The sequence below is a fragment of the Enoplosus armatus genome, chromosome 5 (assembly GCF_043641665.1).
Source record: "Enoplosus armatus isolate fEnoArm2 chromosome 5, fEnoArm2.hap1, whole genome shotgun sequence".
Lineage (NCBI taxonomy): Eukaryota > Metazoa > Chordata > Actinopteri > Centrarchiformes > Enoplosidae > Enoplosus > Enoplosus armatus.
This window is the reverse complement of record NC_092184.1, coordinates 7,142,046-7,165,312: the sequence shown is the minus strand read 5'-3', so window position 1 is coordinate 7,165,312 and position 23,267 is coordinate 7,142,046. Positions and strand designations below refer to the sequence as shown.

Below are 23,267 nucleotides of genomic sequence, written 5' to 3'. Positions count from 1 at the left end.
TTAACACTCCCTATACAATATGAATTTCAACGCTGACACGCTCTGACTCACAGAGCCATTCATCACACCGGCAAATTTTATGGCGGTGGCATTTTTTAAATTATTTTAGTTGTTGGAGATCATCCTTCATGTCATGCCAGCAATGTTGAAGAAATGAATTATAATCTTACCAGTATTGTGTATTTGAGCGTCATCTGTAAACATGAAAAGTAAGCATCAAAATAAAGGCTCAACAGCCTGTTGAGGCTGGCCTGCCATTCACCAACATCTGAGAAGTAAATATTCTACCAATGTTGGTTTAAGCAATGCTAACTTTGTAACTTTGGGTAGTATGATTATTATTAAGTCCCTTGTTTGTATAGATATATATTGCCAAAAATAGCCACATTTTGTATAGTTTTGTAGTTTTTTTATTAAAACTATATTAACCAAGGCTACCTTGTCAAGTACTTTGTAACTCACTGCGGTTACACTTTAAGTACATTTTTACCACAGAAATACAGTGAAATGGAATTGGAAACCTTCCAAAACCTTTGATAGCAATTTCTTAAAAGTTGCTATGTTATTACGTGGCATAACTGTCACTTTGTAGGTCTGATCTTTTTTTTTTTCTTATTTGTTTACCGTCTTTGGTTCATAAATGCTGATTTGACAACCGCTGTCCTAATTAATTTAGCTACTCAAGTCAGACTGTAAAAGCAAGAATGCAAAGATTTGAAAATGACTCACTGCAGTGTTTCACCATATATGACCTTTGATACTAACCTCAGTATCAAAGGTCATGGTCTGATGATATCTGACGTAAAATCTCTTTGTTCTAAATTGCCCTTTTAACGGTTGAGTGATTATGAATATAACATATTCTGTATCGATCCAGTGGGTAAATCTAATACAAGCAATGTAACATGAGGGTCTTACAGTCTGCCATCATGACTGAAACATGGGTCAATTTTATAGCTTATAGTAGCCTGACTGTAACAAACCCTTAATGACAGAAAATCATTTTTTCCATTATACTGATCTCACTCCATAACATCATTTCCAGTGTTTGATTCTAATTGTATGTCAATCACACTTTTAACCATTCAAGAGAAAATCTTGGTTAAGGTGGAAAAATAAAAGCATGTAAAATATGTACAGTGATTACCTGTACTGTGATTAATGGAGAACTACATCTGCACTACATTTGAATCTGTCAATCATTAAGCATCATTAATAATGAATTGTCTCTTCTTTTTTTTTAATCAGCTATTCTGTCACTGACTCTCTGGTTGCTATCATGTCATTCAAAATGGCATCCAAAAATGGGAGCGGGTGCTGAAGAGCACTTGGCAAACATTCCCATGGGTGCAGTGCAGCGGTACGACAGAGCTGATGCAAACAGAAAGCTTGGATGATTCATGACTCACATAAGAGCTTACATTAGGGGACAACTGCAGAGAGGGATATTCAAGATATGCTATTACAGAGCGGTGTCCATGCTCTGCCTATGGGAAATAATTGGCTGTGTGACATTTCTTTTCATTTCTAATGATCCAGCAAATTTGATCTCTGAGAATCTGTGCTCTGGCTCTGTTGTTGCCATAACTTATCACATTCATCATTTGAACGGCATGGATGGATGGATAGGAGAACGGACGGGTACAAAAACTAACCATCAAAATACAATGCAATAAATAAATAAATAATGACAACAATCATTCACCTTGGCACAGTAATAACAACATTACTGGTTGTCATAGGAATCTTGATGAATAGTGATGAGTTTATTGACAATCCCAAAGAGAAAGGTGAAGAGAAGAATTCTGGCAGTGACTGACGGTCTGAACTCTTACCTGGTGAATGAGGAGGAGGGGTACACATAAGTACCACACCTTGGCCTTCTCGCACAGAAACCCCACCTCTGGTCTTCCCACTGAAAGCACCGAGATCTGGAACAGCACGCAAACACATTTTTTCTCAACAATACAGTAAAATATAACATACTTATGTGGAATCATTTTGAGGGGTTTAAAAAAATGCAACATACTTGAATTTTGAGGTGGTGACACAAGGATAAAGCAACAATAATTGCTGGTCTCTGGCATCAACGGTTTACATACCCATCCACCACCCCAAGGTCCACACCTTTAAATGGCACACTTGCTTCTGCTTTTGCACTAAATGCATTGGATGTATATCATGTACTGCAAAAGTGTCCGATACGAATGTATCTAAGGAAGCCTGGGCCAGAACAAGAAGACAAGGAAATCCTCGAACTTGTTGAAAATTATGTAGACACACTAAGCTGCTGTCATTGGACTATAAAAAAACAGAACTGGAGTCTCAGTGTAAGGTTCAGATGGGAATTATTGCTGGCTGAATTAAGTTTAGATGCTTTCTTAATTAACATTTGTAGAGCTGTCGTGCTGTTTGAAAGAATCAATTTTGATCATGGAATTTATGCTCTAGATTAAAAATAGATTGTTAGATTAAATCATCCCTAACATGATATTGCTTGTTTGTAACTGAACTAAACTCCTTTACTAACATTATTTTGAATGTACTAGTGTGGCAGTTTGTTTTCACCTAGTTGTTTTTCTGTGGAAGTAGAACAAAGCAGGTTTAATCTGAAATCCCAGAACTGCAGCCCTCTGGAACCTAAAACTGCCTGCTTAATTTCTAGTTGAAGCAATGCCAAAGTGTGGAAATCAAGCGACAGGCTGCTGACCCAGGGTGGGTCTCTGTGTCTCCACCACTCTCATTTCATCACTTTGAGGGGCAGTGTTTACCATTACCCTGGAACTGTTGGATAATTATGCCCCCGAGTGACTTGTGAAACCTGCATTTGTGGCACATTTAATAATAATCATAGTTCTCGGCCTTCATCTTAAAATGTAGCACCAAGTCAATTTCCTGTCAAAGTGTATTTCTTTATTTTTCAAAACATCAGTGTGGTCTCTTGTGCGCTTTCTCCTCATTAAAGCTCTGAGTTGCATTTAACTTTATGTACTGATGACTTTTAAAAAAAATCCATTTTACTTCAAAAGAAAAAATAATAAAAAAAATACAAATACAAAACGAAGGGTTAATTTGATCCATTTAAAAGAATGGTAAGACTATGGTAAAAAGAAATAGCTCGACTATGTCAAAAAATAATAGAGGAAGAGTAAATATTTCATGTGGTATGCTGCACTAGTAGAATCAGCCAGGAGAGTACCATGTCATACAATCTGGATTTGCAAGCATTCAATCAACACCAGAAATCAATCTGCCATGCCGACCAGTTCCTGAGCTTAAAACAAGGCAGATTCAACACTGAATAGACAGTTTATCAGCTCTTGACGATGTGCAACGCTGGAACAACAATATACAAAGTTGACATTTCTGAAATGCAAATGACTGTAGATACCTTCTCTTGGCTCCCAATGTTATTTAAATTAACTATGAATGATTTAACCTTCTACCTTAAATTGATTGACCACAGATTGGATTGTAAATTCAATGTTATTGTCATTGTTTTTTGAGGATAGCTGTTTTGGACTGCTATTCTAGTGATACTCAATCCCATCATCTTCACCTATTTACTGTGTGTGACTAGTGTTGATTTATTTGTGTTAACAACCTGCCACCAGAGTATAGGGATGGAGAGCCACTGGTTGTCACCAGCAGCCGTCACCTCCCTGTCTTTTTTTGTGTAGCTACCTTCTACCTTTCTTTCCTTCTTAATTCAAACATAAATCATGAGCTATCGTGGATCAATATTCTCTACTGTAGCTTTAATGAGCAAACAGACAGGTAGGTCATCAAGTGATAAAGAGGACAAGGACTGAAATGAATGAGTGAGTAAATAAGTGAATAAATAACAAAGGACTATACCCAGTTACGGGGGAGTTCTTTCCTGGGAAACATCTCCAGGCACATGAGAAATTATACATTTTACATTCCAGGCAGCAACAAAACTGGTTGTTTGACATAAATAAGTCAGGGTTAGCATGTGTTGTGATTATATTACTACTTTAACCCATAAGAACCCAGACCCATTTCCCCTCAAAGGAAAATTATGGGGAATACACCACAGACCAAGTGGACCACATTGAAGACATTTCTGATGTGTTTTTTTTATACTGCCCCTTAATGTCAAAGATCTGCGATGGTACATATACGTTACATTGGGCGTTTATGGTGAATTTACTTGTTTTATTGATTTGTATTAATTTGTTCAAGAAATATGGTCAAAACAGGTTGACTGTAAACAGGACACGCTATTAAAGTATTAGAATTGTTAAATGGGTTTTAACTTACCTTTAGTATCAAAATACAGGCTTTTTGAAATGAGTTGCTTCCTTCACTAGTGTTTACATGTCACACCACCATGTCATGACTGTGACATGACCACCACACCAGGATGTTACGTATATGTCGCTTAGGGACTTAATGAGTTAAGATCAAGCACAAAGCTGTATAAGGACGATTCTGGGGCCTTTTAAGTGTGTGTTACACTGGTGTCACCATGGATTCTTAAGGGTTAAAATTGAAGGTTTGCTCTCGTTTGAATAAGGGGCACCACCTTCAAAGGGAATAAATAAACCAAATTAATTAAATTGATCAGTCTCGTCAGAAGCAAAATTTTTGATACATTTACTTCTATCTTCTGCTTCAAAGAAAACACACAGACAACTTCTTGCTGCTAAATGAGGACATTTATTTACAGCTAAATGTCTAATAACTGAATAAATGAAGGATTAATAAAGAGTACATGATGAAGTAAATAAACAGATGAAAACAAGATATTAAATGATAAACCTTACTCAGTGGGCGATAGTGAAGCGAGAAGTATGTGATTTAATTATCAAAACAAAAAGCGATGCTAACGTAACGCTAAGGCATCAACTTCTCTAAAGGGGATTTCTTTTATTCGACGTCAACTCTTATCACACTAGCAGATGGAAGTTTACCGATACTTGCCGACTTGAGAGGGGAGACCGTTTCAGCTGACTTCCAAAGGTTGCTGTGCGTTGGCAACGCAGCGGGAGGTGCAGGCTGGTCTGCCTGTGTGTTAGGAGCCCTGCTGCAGGTTACGCTCCCCGGTGACTCAGTGAGAACCAGTGGGTCACCGAGCGGATCTTGCTGGTCAGGCAGTCTACTTTTACGGCCAATGACAAAGGTTCTGGCCAGGCATCGCTGGCACGGTTCACCAGGGCAATACAGCTCTTGTTGAGTCCTTGTGATGCGGTAGCTGAATGTCAAATAAAGTTTTTTTTGGCTACTTCTTCAGCTAGGACTGGGTAACTCTGTTGGCTGGAGGAAAACTTCGAAAAAAGGAAAAAACACTTTAAAACCGTGAGGCTTAGTGGTACAAAAATCTAAAAATCTAAAAAAAATAGTTCTTCAGTTTAACACTGAGGCACTCAGAGGCTTGCTTAAAAAAAGTTAAATTGTGTGCGGACTTTAAGCGAAAAAGGAACTTAAAGAAAGACAAAAAATTGTCTTAAGATAACTAAGAGACGTTACTTGAATTCAAGTTGAGGACCAGCCTGAAGATTGTAGATCAGTCAGGCTCTTTTAACACAGTGCCAAAACAGGCAGAGTTTAGGATGGAGGAAGGTGTTTCACGCAGAAACTCTATTCCTTCGTCTGAAACTTTAATAATACTGTTCATGTAATATTCATTGCTCCTCTTTTTGTTAATCTCCAACTAAAATCAGTCATGTTGTGTCTTCACATCTGGTTGTTACTTTGTTATCTTGACAAGACGTGTATTTCTCAGGGGTAGAAAGTCCTGGTACTTTCTCTGGGAAGTGTCCAAATGAAACCTTTACTATTCAAGATATGAGAAGTCAGTTAACAGATCAGGAGAGGTCTCCCCAAAGGAATTCCTGAACGTGAAGTATCAGTCCTGCAGGATGTCTGAGAATCTGGGAGAGACACTCTCTTCTATTGTAGTCACTACAGGATTTTTGGGGCTGATCACCGATTACCAATCACTGGAAGCAATATCGGCCAATACCGATTATCAATTACGGGTCTATTTTGAAGCCTTCTATTTATCATGTCGCATTATCCAACATTGTATATCAACAGTATGTATCATGAATTGACAACTGTTTATTTATTGGCAGGCAACATGTGCAACATACTCCACTCTCTCTTTTAGAGTCTCTGTTACAACAGCTGAGTGAGTGGTGATTCAGATGCTAAACCAGGGTATTCAATTAGAATTGAAAGAGGTCCAGTTAGAGGAAATGTCCTCAAAGGGCCGGAACATCATAAAGTGTTATTGCATTATGATTCAGTGTCATATATATATTGAAGTAGCCTAGTAGTTGTATCAATGTCTGGATGTAGTCAACAACTGTCAGATCAAATAAAGAAAGTACAATTCAGTAATACTTTAACAATATCAGTCAGTTTTCACATTGAACTGGAGGGATTATTCAAATACTGCAGGGTTTTTATTATACATGCATTAACCCAGAAATCCCAAATAGCCCATGAAATAAGAAATATTAATCCAATATTATTAACATTAAAACAGCATCTCAGAGCATAAGAGGGTGACAGCAACGCAGTATTTCCCCTTAGTTGACTGCTTTTGGGGGGCGCGCACACACACACACACACACACACCAGAGCGGAGGAGACAGGTGAAATGAACGTTACCCGAATTGACGACAACTCATTAAGGTACATAATGCTGGAATTCAACCGTGGTGTTCTGTCAGGAGATGCAGTGACTTAAACCAGCGGTGAGAAAGAAAAAGTAGAAATATTTGTTAAGCTATGAGTAGAGGAAAAGCCCAAAAGCCGCTAGGCTAATTTATGCAGTGTAAAATGACATGGGCTTAAACTAATAATGGTGACAGTCATTTCAGAGAAATTGTCTCACGTGTTTACCAAATACCATAAGGTAATACTCCATTACATGTAAAAGTCCTGCATTCAAAATCATTAAAAGTACTCATTATGCAATAAAATGTCCCCTTGGACTGATATATTATTATACATGACTTTATTAGATTGTTAATGCTGATGCATCAATGTGTGAGCAGCATTTTATGAAGTGGAGCTAGTTTTAACTACTTTATATACAGTGAGGTAGTTCCGTCTGTGGTTCCCAACATAGGGGTCAGGATCCCCCAAAGGTTCACAAGATAAATCTGGGGGGCTGTGAGATGATTAATGGGGAAGGAAAGGGGGGCTTCAACGACACGCTGATTTTATATGAGGTAACAAGCCAAAAAGGATTAAAATCACTGGTTTAATCCTTAACAACGTATTGTATTTTATAGGCTCATCATTTGTTTTTTTATGTAAAAGTACCTAAACTTAAATAAATGTAGTGGATTAAAAATGACAACATTTCCTTTTCCCTGAAATTTAGTGGATATGTATATATATATATATATATATATATATATATATATATATATATATAAGTATGTAGAAATAGAAATACAAGTAAAGTAAATAAAACACTTGGTCAATAATCAGTAATTTAATAAACAAAAAATAAAATATCTCTCTAATATATATATATATATATATATATATGTATTTATCATTTGTATCATTATAACGCTGCATTCCACCAGCTGACCTGGGAGTTCCGTAGACTATCATGACACGTCTGACATTCTAGAACACAGCCAGCACTTAATATACAAGGATCTTCATCATATCAGTCAGTTCTCCTTCGTTCGTGGGTGCAGAACAAGAACAAGACAAGAAAAGCTGTTAAAATTTCTAACCGTCTTATTTCAAATAGTTTGAAAAAACGTCACTGACCAAACTAGGAGTTACAAGCTGCAGGTTTGCTATTACACAATGGCTGAGAAGTCCCGCTCCGCTGTCTCTTCTGACAAGGACCTCCAAACCATCAGAGGAAGTCAGCTCTCCTCCATGGACTTCCGTTGTCCTCAAAGTCTGAGCTCAGATCAGGCTGAGGCAAAGTCAGAGAACCAGGCATCCACTAGATCCTCCTGTGGGGCTCAAAGCCCACAAAACCCACTGTCACACTCTGAGGATGATAAATCTAGCATGGCCTGCATCAAACCTCTGGAAAAAAGAAAGAGGAAACGCAACAAAAGCCCAGACAGCACTTCCCCGTTAAAGAAGAAGAGGAAGATCTGTAGAGATATATCTCAGGGTAAAAGGAATCGTGGGGTAAAAAGGCCCTATGGTGAAATTTCAAAGGGCAGCAAAATAATCCCAGAGATATCCTCACCAGAAAGGAAGAGGAGGAGGTTGACCACAGATACAAAAGAGAAAGACACAAAACTGCCAAGCACTTCTAAAGAGGCTCTTTCCACTATGATCCAGGTCAAATCTCAGAAGAGGAAAGAGAAGGCCTCAAGATCAGAGAGTGACACCAGAAGTTCAGGCTACACATCTACAGAGAAGAAGAGGAAAAAAACAGGAACTAAGATATGGATCATTGGGTCTAGTTACGTTCATCGAGGGGAGAGAGCAGCACATGAGAAGTTCGGAGAGAATTTCGGACTAGATGCCAACGTTAAGTGGTTTGGCAAAGGAGGCATGCGCTGGAGTGGGGTCCTCCCCCGTTTCTATGCCGAGTTGTCCTCACAGAGTCCCCCTGACATTTTGGTCATCCACGCTGGTGGCAACGACCTGGGACTGATGTACGCCAAGGAACTTGCATCCGTAATGAAAAAAGAAATGATGCAGCTTCATGCAGAGTTTCCGTCAATGGTGATTGTATATTCCTGCATCAACGGGCGGCAAATGTGGAGAAATGGATGGCCAGTAAAAATCAATAAGGACAGAAAGACCGTCAACAGATGCATGAGAATGACTGTCGGTGACTTTGGTGGTGAAGTTATTGAACATCCTCTCCTGAGATATTTTGATAATACAATATTTCTAAGAGATGGAGTGCACTTCACCAAAGAATGAAATGAAATCTTTGTGACCAGCATCCACTGTGCCCTGAAGAAGATCCTTCAGAAATCTTAAAGAAAGCACAACCAACCACACGCACAACAAATATGCTGACCAATGACTTCTCCCTGTGCATTCGTGGCTTTTCTCTGGCTGTTCCAGGTTTCATCCCACAAAACAAAGTGTTAATGTAAATTGTTGTTCTTCTATATGTGTAAACCCAAATTAAAAAAAAATTAAAATGTTAAGAAGTGATTGTGTACAGTGGTGCTATGTCTATAGGGACAAAACAGAAATATAAATTTCCAATTCATAATGAGCAGTGGTGTTTCAAATTTACAGTTTATTTGACATCTGTCTGGGCTAATTTTCTATCCTTTCACATTAGTTCAAAGTAGGATAATTGGATAATCTTCGAGGAATACAAGTATCCATTTGAACAATTTTTCAATAATATAATATTTCTATTTTGGCTAAAGTTTGTCGGAAAGTAGGAATTAAATGTATCTCTTTTTTCTATGTATCTGTCTACACATATAAAGCCTATAAAAATAAGGGTGCTCCGATCAGGATTGTAGTAACTCTATTACTACTTAAAAAATAAAGTTTTGCTCTCGTTTGAGTAAGGGGCACCACCTTCAAATTGAAGGAAATAAATCAATCAAATTAATTGCTAAATTGATTAGTCTCGTCAGAAGGAATTGGAATTCTTTTTGATACATTTACTTCTGTCTTCTGCTTCAAAGAAAACACAGACAACTTCTTGCTACTAAATGAGGACATTTATTTATAGCTAAATGACTAATAACTGAATAAATGAAGGATTCATTTAACAAGATCTTAAATGATAAACCTTACTCGGTGGCCGATAGTGAAGTGAGACGCATGTGATTTAATTATCAAAACAAAAAGCGACACTAACGTAACGCTAGGGCAGTCAACTTCTCTAAAGGGGACTTCTTTTATTCGACATCAACTCTTATCACACTAGCAGATTGCTGACCCGTTGAGAGGGGAGACTTTTCAGGTGACTTCCAAAGGTCGCGGATGAGTTCTTCTTGCCGGTTTGGCAGTTTAGTTTCACGGCCTACAACAAAGGTTCTGGCTGGGCGTCACTGGCACGGTTCTCTGGGGCAATACAGCGCTTGTTGAGTCCTTGTGATGTGGTGGCTGAATGTCGAATAAAGTTTTTCTGGTTACACTAACTTCTTAAGCTAGGCTTAGGTAACGTCGAAAAAATTGAAAAAACACTTTAAAACTGTGAGGCTTAGTGGCACAAACAAAAATTCACATACTCTCAAACATCACTATGGCCATGCAATCCTGATTCAGGACATATTATAACATCACAGTCATAAAAGAATTCCGGGAACACATGGTTTTGCAGCAAATCATATTTCAGAACGTCATTCAAGCAGTTATCTATGCAGTTAACAATGCAGATTTCCCCGCTGAGGGATAATAAAGGATTATCTCATCTAATATTCCTAACTACTAACTATCGAAACATACCTTCTAATATTGCTAATAAGTGAACAGTAAGTTAATACTTGATTACACTATATTTGATTACACACTACAGTAAAATAAATTACCATTTTAGTGTTGTTTTCAGTCGCTCCTCTTTGTGTTAATCTCCAACTAAAATAATCACAAGAGTCATGTTGTGTATTCACATCTGGTTGTTACTTTGTTGTCTTGACAAGACGTGTATTTCTCAGGGGTAGAATGTCCTGGTACTTTCTCTGGGAAGTGTCCAAATGACACCTTTATTATTCAAGATGTGAGAAGTCAGTTATCAGATCAGGAGAGGTCTCCCCAAAGAGGGTCACCCCCCTTTGGAATTTCTGAAAGAAGAATCAGTCCTGCAGGATGTCTGTAAATCTGGGAGACACTCTCCTCCATTGTAGTCACTACACATGAGCAGTAACTGAGAGAGAAAGAATCACCTACATAAACCTACAGTAGTGTTTGATTGTCAAGTGAGAAGTGCAATGTCGAAGCAGTACAGCAGTGATCACCTAACATGTAAATATGAAATAAACACATAAAGACCAAGTGGGTGTTTCAGACATTTAAAAATAAGACATCAATGTTAGAAGCCTTCGTATGTTATGGAACCAGGAGATGAGGTTCAAATGAAACTCTTACTGACCTATCATTTCCCTTTGCAAACTGCAGTTATGTAAGTGAGTATATTATATATATAAGTCAATATTAATGACTTTTTAATAATGTAAAAACAGCATGGTCATTAAAGTATCTTCAAAAACTACAAGTCAACCTATGTCTGTATAAATGTTTAAATGCAGAAATGCAGTGATGAAATTTGCAGCAAGCACAGGAGCAGGTGCTCAATGCAAATTAGTTATTTCACGATCAGTATGAATTCAATCAATGGGCATTAACTACTGATCATTTCAACTTTGTACAATGTTTCAGAGTGAGGTTTGTGCGTGTGTGTGTGTGTCTTCCAATGTTCAAGTCAAAGCATCCCGTTAATTTCATTACTACTGTACTGCTCAGAGTGGCTCGATACCTGAGCCTCAACCAGACTCCCGTCTGCAGAGAGAGAAGAACTCTTTGGGGAGAAAGATCAGAGGCCTCCTTTCCGCCTGCTGCCTTCAAAGTCACGGCTGAAAAACAGCCCAAGTGTGAGTTCAGCAGCTCAGAATTTCAAAACAAAGAGAGGAAAAAAAAGCATCTTACTGAAACATCTTTGGAGCAGAGTACACGACCAGTGGGTAGAATATAGAAAGCCTTGACTGAACCTTTCCTTATGCACTTTGGCTGGTCCACTCTACCTCTCCCCTGATTCCCTGCATGAAACAGGACTGTGTTCGCCAGCTTGACTTAACAACCCTCTGGACTAAAGAGTATAGTGGAGTCCTGTACAGGCATGTCATTTCAACCTTTGCACGACCCGAAATGTATTCAGGCTGACCTGGCCCAAATCAATTTAATAGTCTACACAATTGACAATTATCTTTTACCAGACCTTGGCCCAAAGCTAAAATTTGAACATCAAAATTCTCTCCTATGCACACACAGTGATAATGATAATGATAATGTTAGTGCAAACCAACTTTATTCTGACAAAACATTGTACACACAGAGACAAAATCTTAAAACCTCTCTACTAATTAACAGGTAACACACTATTAAACAAGCGTAAAACCAAATCAGCCACCAACTGCGTAAGAAATCACAACTAACCCACTGTTTCCATGTGCCCCTTGCAGTACCAAACCATTCACGTCAGTTGGCTAAAACTATAATATTAGACTCAGAAAGATTCAGCTGTATATTTTAGACTTGAATCTGACTTGAACCTGTAGAATGTAAATTAAATTGGTCAAGTTGCAGGCCTCTAGGATTTAGTGTGGTTGGCTTGAAATTACAGCAGGTACAGTTTGTAATTGGGAGAATGAGTTACAAGGGGCCTGCTGACTGTGTCTTAACATACACTGATTGTGTAACACAAGTCAAATAAGTTGACCATTCTATTTAAAATCTTAACAACATATAAAAGCATGTAATTACTTCTTTAAAATGTTCAGTTCATGTGGAAAAGAAGTGTATCTGAACTCGTTAAAGCAGTCGACAACTGTGTCAATGCATGAAAATGTGCAGCACCATCATGAAAAGGGAAGAAAAAGTTGAGCTCCACACTGTGTGATAAATACCCACCATTTGTTATGCTGAAAGAGAGAGGGAAGGTTCTGCATCCAAATGGGTGCTGCAGGGCACCTCTCTTTGTTTCTGTGGCTAGCTTTTTGAAGGGTCGCATTTTAAAGAAAAGTAGCCTCAGTATGAGACTATTAAACACTGCTGTTGAATGTTAGTACTGCATAAAGCTGAAGAAACACAAACATGCATACGCTGAAGCCATGGATAAAATTGGTCATGGGATGAAATGACTAGGCAGGAGGCAGCAACAACTATTGAGTTTTCATGTCAAGTTAAGCTTATTTAGGAAACAACCCCAATAAGGACACAAACATTTGTAATACTTTTCTTATTACAACTTATTTCTTCTTACATTTTTTTGTACCTGTGATATAACTTGTATACTTTACCTGACATCTGTTTATGGAAATTATTATTATCATTTCCAAATCATTGTTTCAGTGTTTCTTTAACTGTATGATGATACTATGTGCCATCATGACTGGTTCTTCAGATCTCACCACGACACCAGTTGGTGAGATGTGGGATTTGTTACTGACTCAAAAGCACAGCTGAGATAGCCACACATGTTTATTCAGCAAGTGATATTTTAGGGCTGTGGTTCCAAACCCCCCAGGCAACAGAAAATTTGCTGCTGTACTGCACTGCAAGGAAATGGTGTGATTTGGCAAAAAGAGTTGAATAATAATGATATAATTTTACAGGCGATTACAGGCTATTTTTGCTGTGATACCTTGAACTTTGTGCAGTCCGTCTATGCTGCATCTTTCCACATTACGCCCTGTCACGCCCCCAACAACAGGATACTGACTGATCTGTCTGTTATTGGAACTAGAAAATCCAATTTTGTGCAAAGGTGGCTTGGGTGAAGCTGATGTGTGACAAACAGGGGCCATCGTCTCAGCTGATACACCTGCCAATCAACCAAAGATGACCCCAAACATACCCTCTGCTTAAGCCTTAATATGCTTTAAGACAAAGGCACAGATTAGAAGAATTGCAATGAACTATAGAGACCAAATTAACTAGATGCAAATACTACACTATATATAATAGACTAAATTGTGAAAAAAAAAAAATGATTTGGATTTGAAGAGAGCTTTGGTGGTGTTCCGTTTATTTCAGTATATTCAGATTTCTTTGGATCGTGCAGCCATTACAGGTGGTGCATGTTAAGGTGCGAGTAGTAATGTTGGCTGCTGCTAGGCTGACGGTTGGTGAAAAGGAAGGTAAAACCTTCCAATGTGATGTCATTCTTTAACCTTTATAAGCATTTGGTTTGAGCTTTAATCATTTAAATAAAGTAAAACAGTGAACAAATACCACAGTTCAAATCTGGGCAACCATTAGCACTATATGACACGCCTGTGGTTCATTTAGCTTTCTTTAAAATGGGACAGAATGATGGTCATCTTAGTCTAACAGATAAAGATGTGAAAGCTGTATACAAAAACACAAACTTCAACAAACACCACACCGATTACACAGAACAAACATTTTAGTAAAATACTATACTAGAATCTGGCATGTCACCACTATTAATCTGATGCATAATATAGTGTCAAGCAAATGCACAGTATTTATGCAAAACTAAAAATAGCTACCCATGTCTCAGCTTGAAGCTTAGACTAATGAATGAGTGTCAACATGTTACATTTCTCATTTTCAGGCGAGTTTTACATACTGATTTGACACTCCAGTGGAGAGAGGGGGAGGAAAAGATCTGGACAGTTGAGAGGACAGATGACGTTCATGTTGAGACGCAGCTCCTGATCCTCAGAAGCTAGCAGCACTTTTTTGAAGCGTGTCTGTGCTTTACCATCTGGGCATTTTTGCCTGCCAACACAGTCTGGCTTATATTTAATTTAGGACAGGTCTTCTGATTTTTGTTCACTTTTTTGATTACTGATATATATGAAACTTTGTGAAGGAAAACAAACGGAACAATAGAAAAGTAGGTTCTATTGATTGATTGATTGATTGATGGATTGATTGATTTTAAGGATTATCAGACACAGAACAACACACAAAAAAAGACAAAAGTAGCACCAGACATTCAACATAAAAACTAAACAACACAATCCTGAAATCCAAAAAAACATAACCCCAATTTAAGAAGTAAATAATGACTCCCACATCAAAAAACAAGAATTGCTAAAATAACCATGTCATGCAAATTTCATTATAAATATGTTACCCTGTTCCATAAAAAAGTCCTAACCTGACTTCTATAAGCCCCTCTCATATCTGAAAACCTGATGTGTCGTGGAAGGCTGTTCCACAAGATGGCACCAGTTTATAAAAAGGAACTTTTAGCTACATTATTGGCCTGAAGAAAATAGTGCTTTTATAAAATAGAACTACATTCTTGTTTTTCAGTTGTCATAGTTTCAGGCTAATCTAGCCATTTGTTCCCTAAGTAATTCCTGTAACAACTGTAAGTCCCCATAACAGCACATGAGACCATGTACTATACTTTCTAGCAACAGCTCAGTGAATGAGAATGGTAAGCTCCCAGTAGACATGCCAATAAGGCTATTATGGCCATTGCTCCTGAGGAAACTGTAGAGAAAACCAACAATGCATTTTCCTCTGAGCATAGTGCCCCTGGTCTCTCTGTGTGTGCTGCCTCAGGCTGTGATGATGTTTTGGAGTTAGGCCAGGGGATTACTGGTGGAAGAAATGTGCTTTTTGCTCTCATTTACCATTGAGACATGGCATTTGAGGGCACATACCCTGTTAGCAGTGCAACTCAACAGTATCAGATGGAGCCGGTGGGAACTAAACTCAGCAACAAAACCTCACTGTAGACAGCGTGGTTGTTTATTTACCCCTGGAACCAAACAGGTTTATTTTGACTCCGAGAGACAAAGAGCTAGAAGCTAATTATTTGCTTCATATCAGAAGCTACGTACCTCACACCTCAAGTTTGACAGACCAAAATGTAAATTCAACACAGACATACAGCGCTTCATGCTACTGTATAGAGCATATATTATTGTATGTAGAATTGCAAAGATGTTTGAATGAATAAATAAAAAGTGTACTTACATGCAAACTGTAGAAAAGCATCTCGACTTAGGATGGTCCCAAAGCTGTTCTCTGCTTTACACTGGTACTTCCCATAGTCAGTGATTTCACTTGCATTGGTAATAATTAAGTTTCCATCGATGAAGCTGTAGCGATAATCTGCGTCTGCATCCACTTCCGTCCCATTGATGTACCAACTGAAAAACAAAAGAAGGAGATTTTAATGTTTGTGATCAACGTATGAAAGTAGGACTGCAATTATGAGACAGACAAATATATGTCACACCTGTATGTGGGTGGTGGATTCCCCCGTGCTTCACAGTGCATCACCACTTTCTTTTCATCCGAATCCAAAGGAAAAATAACATCGTCTGGCTCCTGGATAAAAACAGGCCCAAACTCTTCACTTTCTATGAGAAAAAAAGAGATAAAGACAAGGATGACTGCAATAATCACAACATGAGCGCCACTCAGTTTTAATGTCCAATTACTTTTTGCTATTATTCCCCAGTTTGGTTAGTGTAAGTGCACTGTGTGATGGAATCATAAACAACAAAATAAACTGTAACAATAACTAGCATGACATTCTACAGCTAACAACAGATTTTTTTGACAGGTGATGACACTATTGTGATATACTGTATAACTGATCTGGTCGTTCAACATTAGGACGGCATTCTAGTAATCCTCAAAGCAAGAGTCTAAATTTGTTTTCACTGAGAAGCCTGGAGGTTGTTGTACATCTAAAGGAGAAATAACAACTTCTTATGTTAGAAGTGATCCTTTGTGATCATACCGTTAACCTAGTTGCCTATGATTCATATGGTGAAAAACAAACGTTTTGAAATGTCACACCTTTATGCTCAACCTTAAAGCAATCATCCAATTACTTTTACGTCTTTTGGACTCAATTGTCATTTGCCTTGAGGGCCAAGTGAGGAGTGATGAGTCTTAACACACTGGGTCCTAACTTTCAGCAGTATTTCCTTTGGGATTTCACACATCTGCAGTCTCTGTGGCTTGTTTCCCACTATGACCTGAATTCACATTTTGCAATAAAGCACATATGTTCAAACCATGGTATCCAGTGGTATCCAACCATGTTAGATGAGTGATAACATTAGCAGGATACTGTTAGAACATTTGTGCCAACATACTATTTATCATCTCTTCTCACTGATCTATTTCTGTCCTTTTACAGAATAGTGTGACCACCCTACCACTGAAAATAGGCAATTTGTCAGGGAGAAAATGTTACAACAACACAATCTTTCCTTTTTCTGTCAGTCCTCCGACATTATTTACTATCCTCCTAATAGGCTGTGGCAGGCCTTTGTTTTCCTTTTTTCAACAAGCTTTATAAGCAAAATTACAAGGATTAAAACAAGCCTATGGTAAAAATGTTATCCACATAAAAATGGCTCAATCTGGGATTCAAAAATTGGTAAATTTTGGGCAACAAATACTTACTGTAAGTAGCTCTTATCTTTGAGCGTTAATATGGTATTACTCAATTGCAATATACAAATGAATGTAATAAAATAGACCATGACAACAAATGTCTGGCACAATAAACCCTTCCTGTTATGGCTGAATGTGTATCTTGCTCTTCAAATCTAATTCAATGCTGCACATGTATCGACATTAAGATTTTAACTATTAAGGTTTATAGCACATAGCCTTGGCCCTTTTGGTTGTATTCACCATTCACATGCTGTGAGTATAGTTCAAGCTTAAAAGCTCTCTTGAGTTCAACTTATTAGCTGGTTTTAGGCTTTCTTACTCAATGAACCACTAGGCAAATTAGGCATTAATCTTAGCATACACCTACGTACTAGAAAATGACCACTACTGCCGTAGCCACATCACAGGCTGCTCATGTCATAGTGCAGGTATCCCAAAAGTACAGAAATTTGATACACTTCTGTTGTTTTTGTGGCCAGAAGGGGTGTGGTGCACATGGGGAATAGGGATACATTCTCAGGAGTTGGTAATAACCATGGCCAAGAAAAGCAGAGAGGTACCTGCACATCAGAATCAGAGCCTCTTTATAAAATAGGCTTTAATGGCAATGTGTTAACAAAGATTAATAATACAAATACCCAGATGAATGAAGAGAGAGATCTATATAAATGAATAACAACATAAATATGTATTAAATGTGTAAATATATAATTGAAAGAAGTTTTACAATATCATTAGGACAGAAAAAATAAAACAACACTACTGTAGACCTTACAAGACTACAGTTGAGATTAGACAAACAACTAGGTCTAAGGGAATTCTAACCAAATAACCAAATACATTTTTATTTAAGAAAAAAAACAATTAAGAAATAAAATAATTTATTTAAGAATTATTGAAGTTGCAAATGGCACAAAGACAGAGGGTGTGTTCCAGAATGAAATTATGTGAAAAGTAACATTGGGATATTTATAATTTTTGCAGTAAGAAGTACATTGAAAGCTTGAATACAAATGCTACTATAATGTAGAATTTGTGACTACACCGAATCCATGCTGCTTCTTGAGCTAAGGTGCTCCTGTTGGTGATTTAAAGTGGTTCTCATGTAAAATTTGAACTCTCCCCGGCACAAATGTGCCCACATATCACATTATATGCTTGCTGGTCTAGTACTTACTGCTTGACAGTCCCTGTTGCAATTCTCTTCTGTTCCTTCAGAGTGCTCTACTCTTTGATCTAGCCTCGCACTTACTGTAGGTTTCCTAGGCGTATTGCATCTCAGAATTTCTCTGTAAAAGACTGAATCTTGTTCTTCAGACGAATTGTTTCACTATGAGATAATGAATTTATAAAGAATGTAAACCCAGTAAACAGAGTTACTGATGTACTCTTTAAGTTTACATGTGACAGCACAATACGGCAGCTGAATTTCATACAATATATTGATATTCATGTTGTTTGGTCATTATATTGAGCATTTAGATTTGGGTGGCATTATATTTGATCTAGTAAATAAATACAATAAATACAAATACAACAATGTAAGTCACCTGTCTTGAGTAAGTCTCACTATTTATGAATGATCTGATGACACAAAAAGAATCATGTTTTTGATTGTCCTCAGGGTATGTATAATCTCACCAGCCCTTTGTCAGCAATTTACTGCTCTACAGGGAAATAAAAAGCTTTTGAAATAGTGGGGCTAATCAGTGGCGCAAAATGAATCAATACTAAGTTGCAAACCTTGTTGAGCATATAAAGCAAAGCAATTCAGTACTTGAAGTGTCACTAGTGCCAGTTTCTTTACACAGCTCTCTGTCTATCCATCCACACTCGACCTGCCCCCGTTTAGCTTGTGGAGTGGGCAATAATGTATGATAAAATGATTTCTATTTCAAATGAAACAAGGATTCTGGTGCCGAGTTTCGGTTTAAATGAGAAACAAGTGAAGATGCAATCAAGGCCCAGCAGAGCATCACTACTCAGTGATCAAGATAAAGTGTCTGTTAATGTCTGTGGGTCATAGACTTTGACCTTAACTGCAAATAATTAGATATTATTAAATATCATGACTTCCACTTTAGGTTAAATTTTCCAAATGATTTCTGTCCCCTAAAATTGGGGGATGAAGCCAGCCCATCTGATGTGGATGTAGAGTTTAAACACCCTCAAATTAAAGCTGAAAGTTGGCACTTTAACCTCAAAGTTATTGTTTCATTTTGAGTCCAATGTGCTGGAGCATAAAGCCAAAACAACAAAAATAATGTCATTGTCCTTCCTGATTGCACTGTAGTTCTGGTTTACAGTTGAACATGATCTAAATCCATAAATAATATACAGTGCTTAACAAATTTATTAGACCACCACCCAGTGTAAGGTGTTTGCCACCGTTGCCCTAAATTAACAGTATTGCTGATTACCAAAATATTTTATGTTTCTGTAATGGTTAATCCACCAGTATGTGCAAGCTTTAATCAAAATGATATCTTTAATGCTAATATATAATTATTGTTGTTATGTATGAATTCTCAAATTTACTGTTTTACAAAAAAGCAGGAAAAAATAGTAAAGCACATTATTATTTTTTGATTGAGATGCCAAATTACAGTTATTTACTTGCATTCCTGAACAGAAAAATTTGTTTTGTGGTTGCAAGAATGCAAGCTGTTATCAGGGCCAAAGGAGGTCATACAAAATATTAAGATTTTTGGTTAATATATGTGAATAAGGGCTATTTAGTTGTTCCAGTTTGTTATTTGCCTAATAAATAACAATACAATTTTTAGTTTGAAACAACTGTTTGACAGATTTCTAAAATATTTGTGTTTTCTCATTTTTATGACAGGTAGTCTAATAAATTTGTTAAGCACTGTATATATAGTATACCATAGAGAGCCATAGAAAAAGCTATGCTTTTTGCTTCAGATGCCTGGATAAGATGCCATGGATTAGACTGACATCAAGCTAGTTAAAAATTGACATCTTATTTCCATTGGTAAGTTACTGTGCTATAAGCATGATGATGCATTGGGACATGTCCCAACTCGTAAATAAATAATAGATACATTTTTAGGACACCTAGTTCGTTAATTATTGCTAAATTACTGGAGCTGTGTCCACCTACAATACATTTTGTGATCATTTGAAAACATCAAAGAGTTGGATGAAAAAGCCAGGTTTCAGTGCTTAAGCACATATGGTCTTTGTGTGTGTGTATAAAATACACACACATACACGTGCATAGAAGTTGTTTAAATCACTCAACTTCAAGTGCCATGGCCATCTGTCAGTCACAGAGCCAAAAAAGCAATATCCCTTTAAGGTGCACTACTTTTTGGCATCCATTTCATCCACTGAACATCAATCCAGTGCAATGTTATAATGCTCTTGTCACCACTGACAATGGAGAGGCATTACTCTCACCTTGGTTATAGAGATATAAGTCATTTTATGGCTACATGGTGATAATGCTGTCAGAAAGTTTAAAAAAAAAGACAGAAAGAGAGGAAGAGGCACAAAGAAAGAAATAGGGAAAGACTGAAACAGAAAAAAGGCAAAAAGAAAAACCACAAAGAAGAAAAGAGTTTATTGTTATTCCTATTTCCAGCCTGCTGCTTTTCATGTGACTAACTCATTACTCCCAAAGTGTGCAAAGATCATTTTTGCCAATTCAGCAGCTACTTCAGAATTCCATTAATTAAGCACTCAAGACGCAATAAGCATGATGTGATTAATCATGTATTAAAACATCAATGTGTCATTATTCCTCTAAAATTATTCATACTGTAAGTCAGGACGTAAGCAAGTGACCCATGTAGATTTATGACAGCGTGTTCCCATGCTATGTCCAGGGCATTAAATCTTCCCTTCTGACACAGATATCCATCATATCTATAGCTTCCATAGTGACAGGAACACAGAGAGCTGGATATTGCCATGATCCCACTTCAATTTCACAAAGGGCATGACCCTGGTCACTGCAGACCATGCACAGTGATGATGGATATGTGAGATTCATTTCCAGGCCAAATCTAAACAGGCAGGAAGCCTGCACACATAAAGTGAGACCAGAGATAGCAGACTGTTGGCAGAGTGCAGAGATAGCAGAGGGCATTCACACCAATCATGTTTGGAGATGTTTTTTCAAACTCTAGAGTGTCCACGTTTTTAGTTTGGTTCATTTCGACAGGTGAGAACAATGTCATCTGAACTCATGAGGCGCCTCCCACAATCTACCTGAAAATCCAAGTCTCAGTCCTGCATGATGTAACTACAAGGCAGTTGGTCAGAACTGAGAAAGTAATCTCGGACTAATAACTACAAATGACACAAAAATGCAAAGCTCTCTTGGCAGAAAGAGGTGGATGCTAACATTTGATGGCTAGCAATAACTCCTAACAAAATAAACTGAAGGCAAACTACTCACATAATCATATTCAGCTGATTTCTTAACTAATGAACACCACAGCGGGTAAATTATGCCAAAATGTACACAAGTGTTCATTATCCTTTGCAAAACCTGTGAATTAAATCTATGCAGGAAGGCAAGTTTCCAAATTGTACTATTAATGAGCTATTTGTGAGGTTATTTGACTTTCATGTATATTCTGTTTTTAAGTGTGAATTTTAACAAACCAAAAGCAAAACTTTTCCATTTTGGTTCAGACAAGAGCAAACAAACTGTAGGTTTGACTGCACCATTAGTTTTACCTTCACTCCTGTAGTCCTCCTGAGAGCTGAGCAGACTCAGGGCTGACAGGGGGTGACTAGAGAAAGCAGGCCAGTCAGGAGTCACCAGTCCACCACTGTGGTGTTGTCGAGGTCTGCTGCGTGAGTTGAGCACTGACGAGCTGTCTGGTTTCATTCGTAATACTGCTGCATATGATATAGGCCGTGCTGCAACAGCTCTTGCGAAGTCTGGAAAAAAAGGTGAAACACAGGGAGGTGTTACGTCATATATTGTCATGACTTCCAGTAACATTGGTCTTCTACTAAGATTTGGCCCAAAGAATGGTGCTCTAGGTAAATATTTAGTATCTTAAATCAATGTCCAAACGGAGAGAAAGAATTATGCTAACTGAAGTGCTAACTTTATGGTTTGCCATATACTACCTCTCCTGTCATCTCAGATCATGTGACTCCCTTCTGCCCTGCAGTAACCCCTGTGTTCCTGCCATTTCCCATCACCTGACATCCCCAGCCCACTTGCACACCCATTCCCACTTCATCATTAGCCTTGCAGTATATATAGTGAACAATTCCCATTCATTCACCATCAGATTGTCTTATGTGCTTTCAACTTAGCGCTCCAGCCATCATCTCTGTCCAGTGGACACTGTGGAGTCCTTCCGTTTCCTGGGCTCCATCATCAGCCAGGACCTCCGGTGGGAGCTGAACATCAGCTCCCTCATCAAGAAAGCCCAACAGAGGATGTACTTCCTGAGGCAGCTGAGGAAGTTTAACCTGCCACAAAAAATGCTGGTTCACTTCTACACTGCCATCATAGAGTCCATCCTCACCTCCTCCATCACCGTCTGGTACGCTGCTGCCTCCACCAAGGACAGACGCAGACTGCAGCGTATCATCCGCTCTGCAGAGAGGGTGATCGGCTGCAACCTCCCATCTCTTCAGGACCTGTACTCCTCCAGGACCCTGAGGAGAGCCAGGAAGATCGCTGCCGACCCCTCCCACCCCAGACACCATCTGTTCGACCCCCTCCCCTCTGGCAGGAGGCTGCGGTCCATCAGGACCAAAACCTCCCGCCACAAAAACAGTTTCTTCCCCTCTGCAGTCAACCTGACAAACTCTCACTGACACCCCCCCGAACACTACCACAAGCTATACGTTATATTAACGTACATCACCCCTGTCCCCACTGCGTTACATTAACGCACTCACCCCCTACTGGACACTTTATCTGGACACTTTACTTTATTCTGGTCACTGCACTGTTGTTATTTATCTTATCTTATTTTTATTTTTATTCTTATTGTTATTTTAGCTTTTATATTCTACTTATTTGTTATCAAAACAATAGCACCTTCAGACCACAGCAAATTCCTTGTAATGTATGTTACTTGGCAATAAACAGTTTCTGATTCTGATTCTGATTCTGAATTAACCCCTGCCTGCTTTTTGGGCTTCTGGATGAGTTTGCCTTACCTTCCTTGCCTGTCTGGTGTTGACTTTTGCCTATTTCTGAC

At 38.2% G+C, this 23,267-nt stretch overlaps 1 protein-coding gene across 1 annotated transcript in view; it reads right to left on the bottom strand.

Moving 5' to 3' along the window:
* Window positions 1-23,267, bottom strand: part of cntn5 (contactin 5) — a 74,465-nt gene that overhangs the window by 39,313 nt on the left and 11,885 nt on the right. Inside the window, exons 4-7 of the mRNA XM_070905958.1 lie at window positions 21,775-21,981; window positions 15,887-16,010; window positions 15,622-15,797; window positions 1,836-1,931 (exon numbers count right to left, since the gene is read on the bottom strand). Coding sequence (XP_070762059.1) covers window positions 1,836-1,931; window positions 15,622-15,797; window positions 15,887-16,010; window positions 21,775-21,981 — 603 coding nt within the window. The remainder of the gene's footprint in view (window positions 1-1,835; window positions 1,932-15,621; window positions 15,798-15,886; window positions 16,011-21,774; window positions 21,982-23,267) is intronic.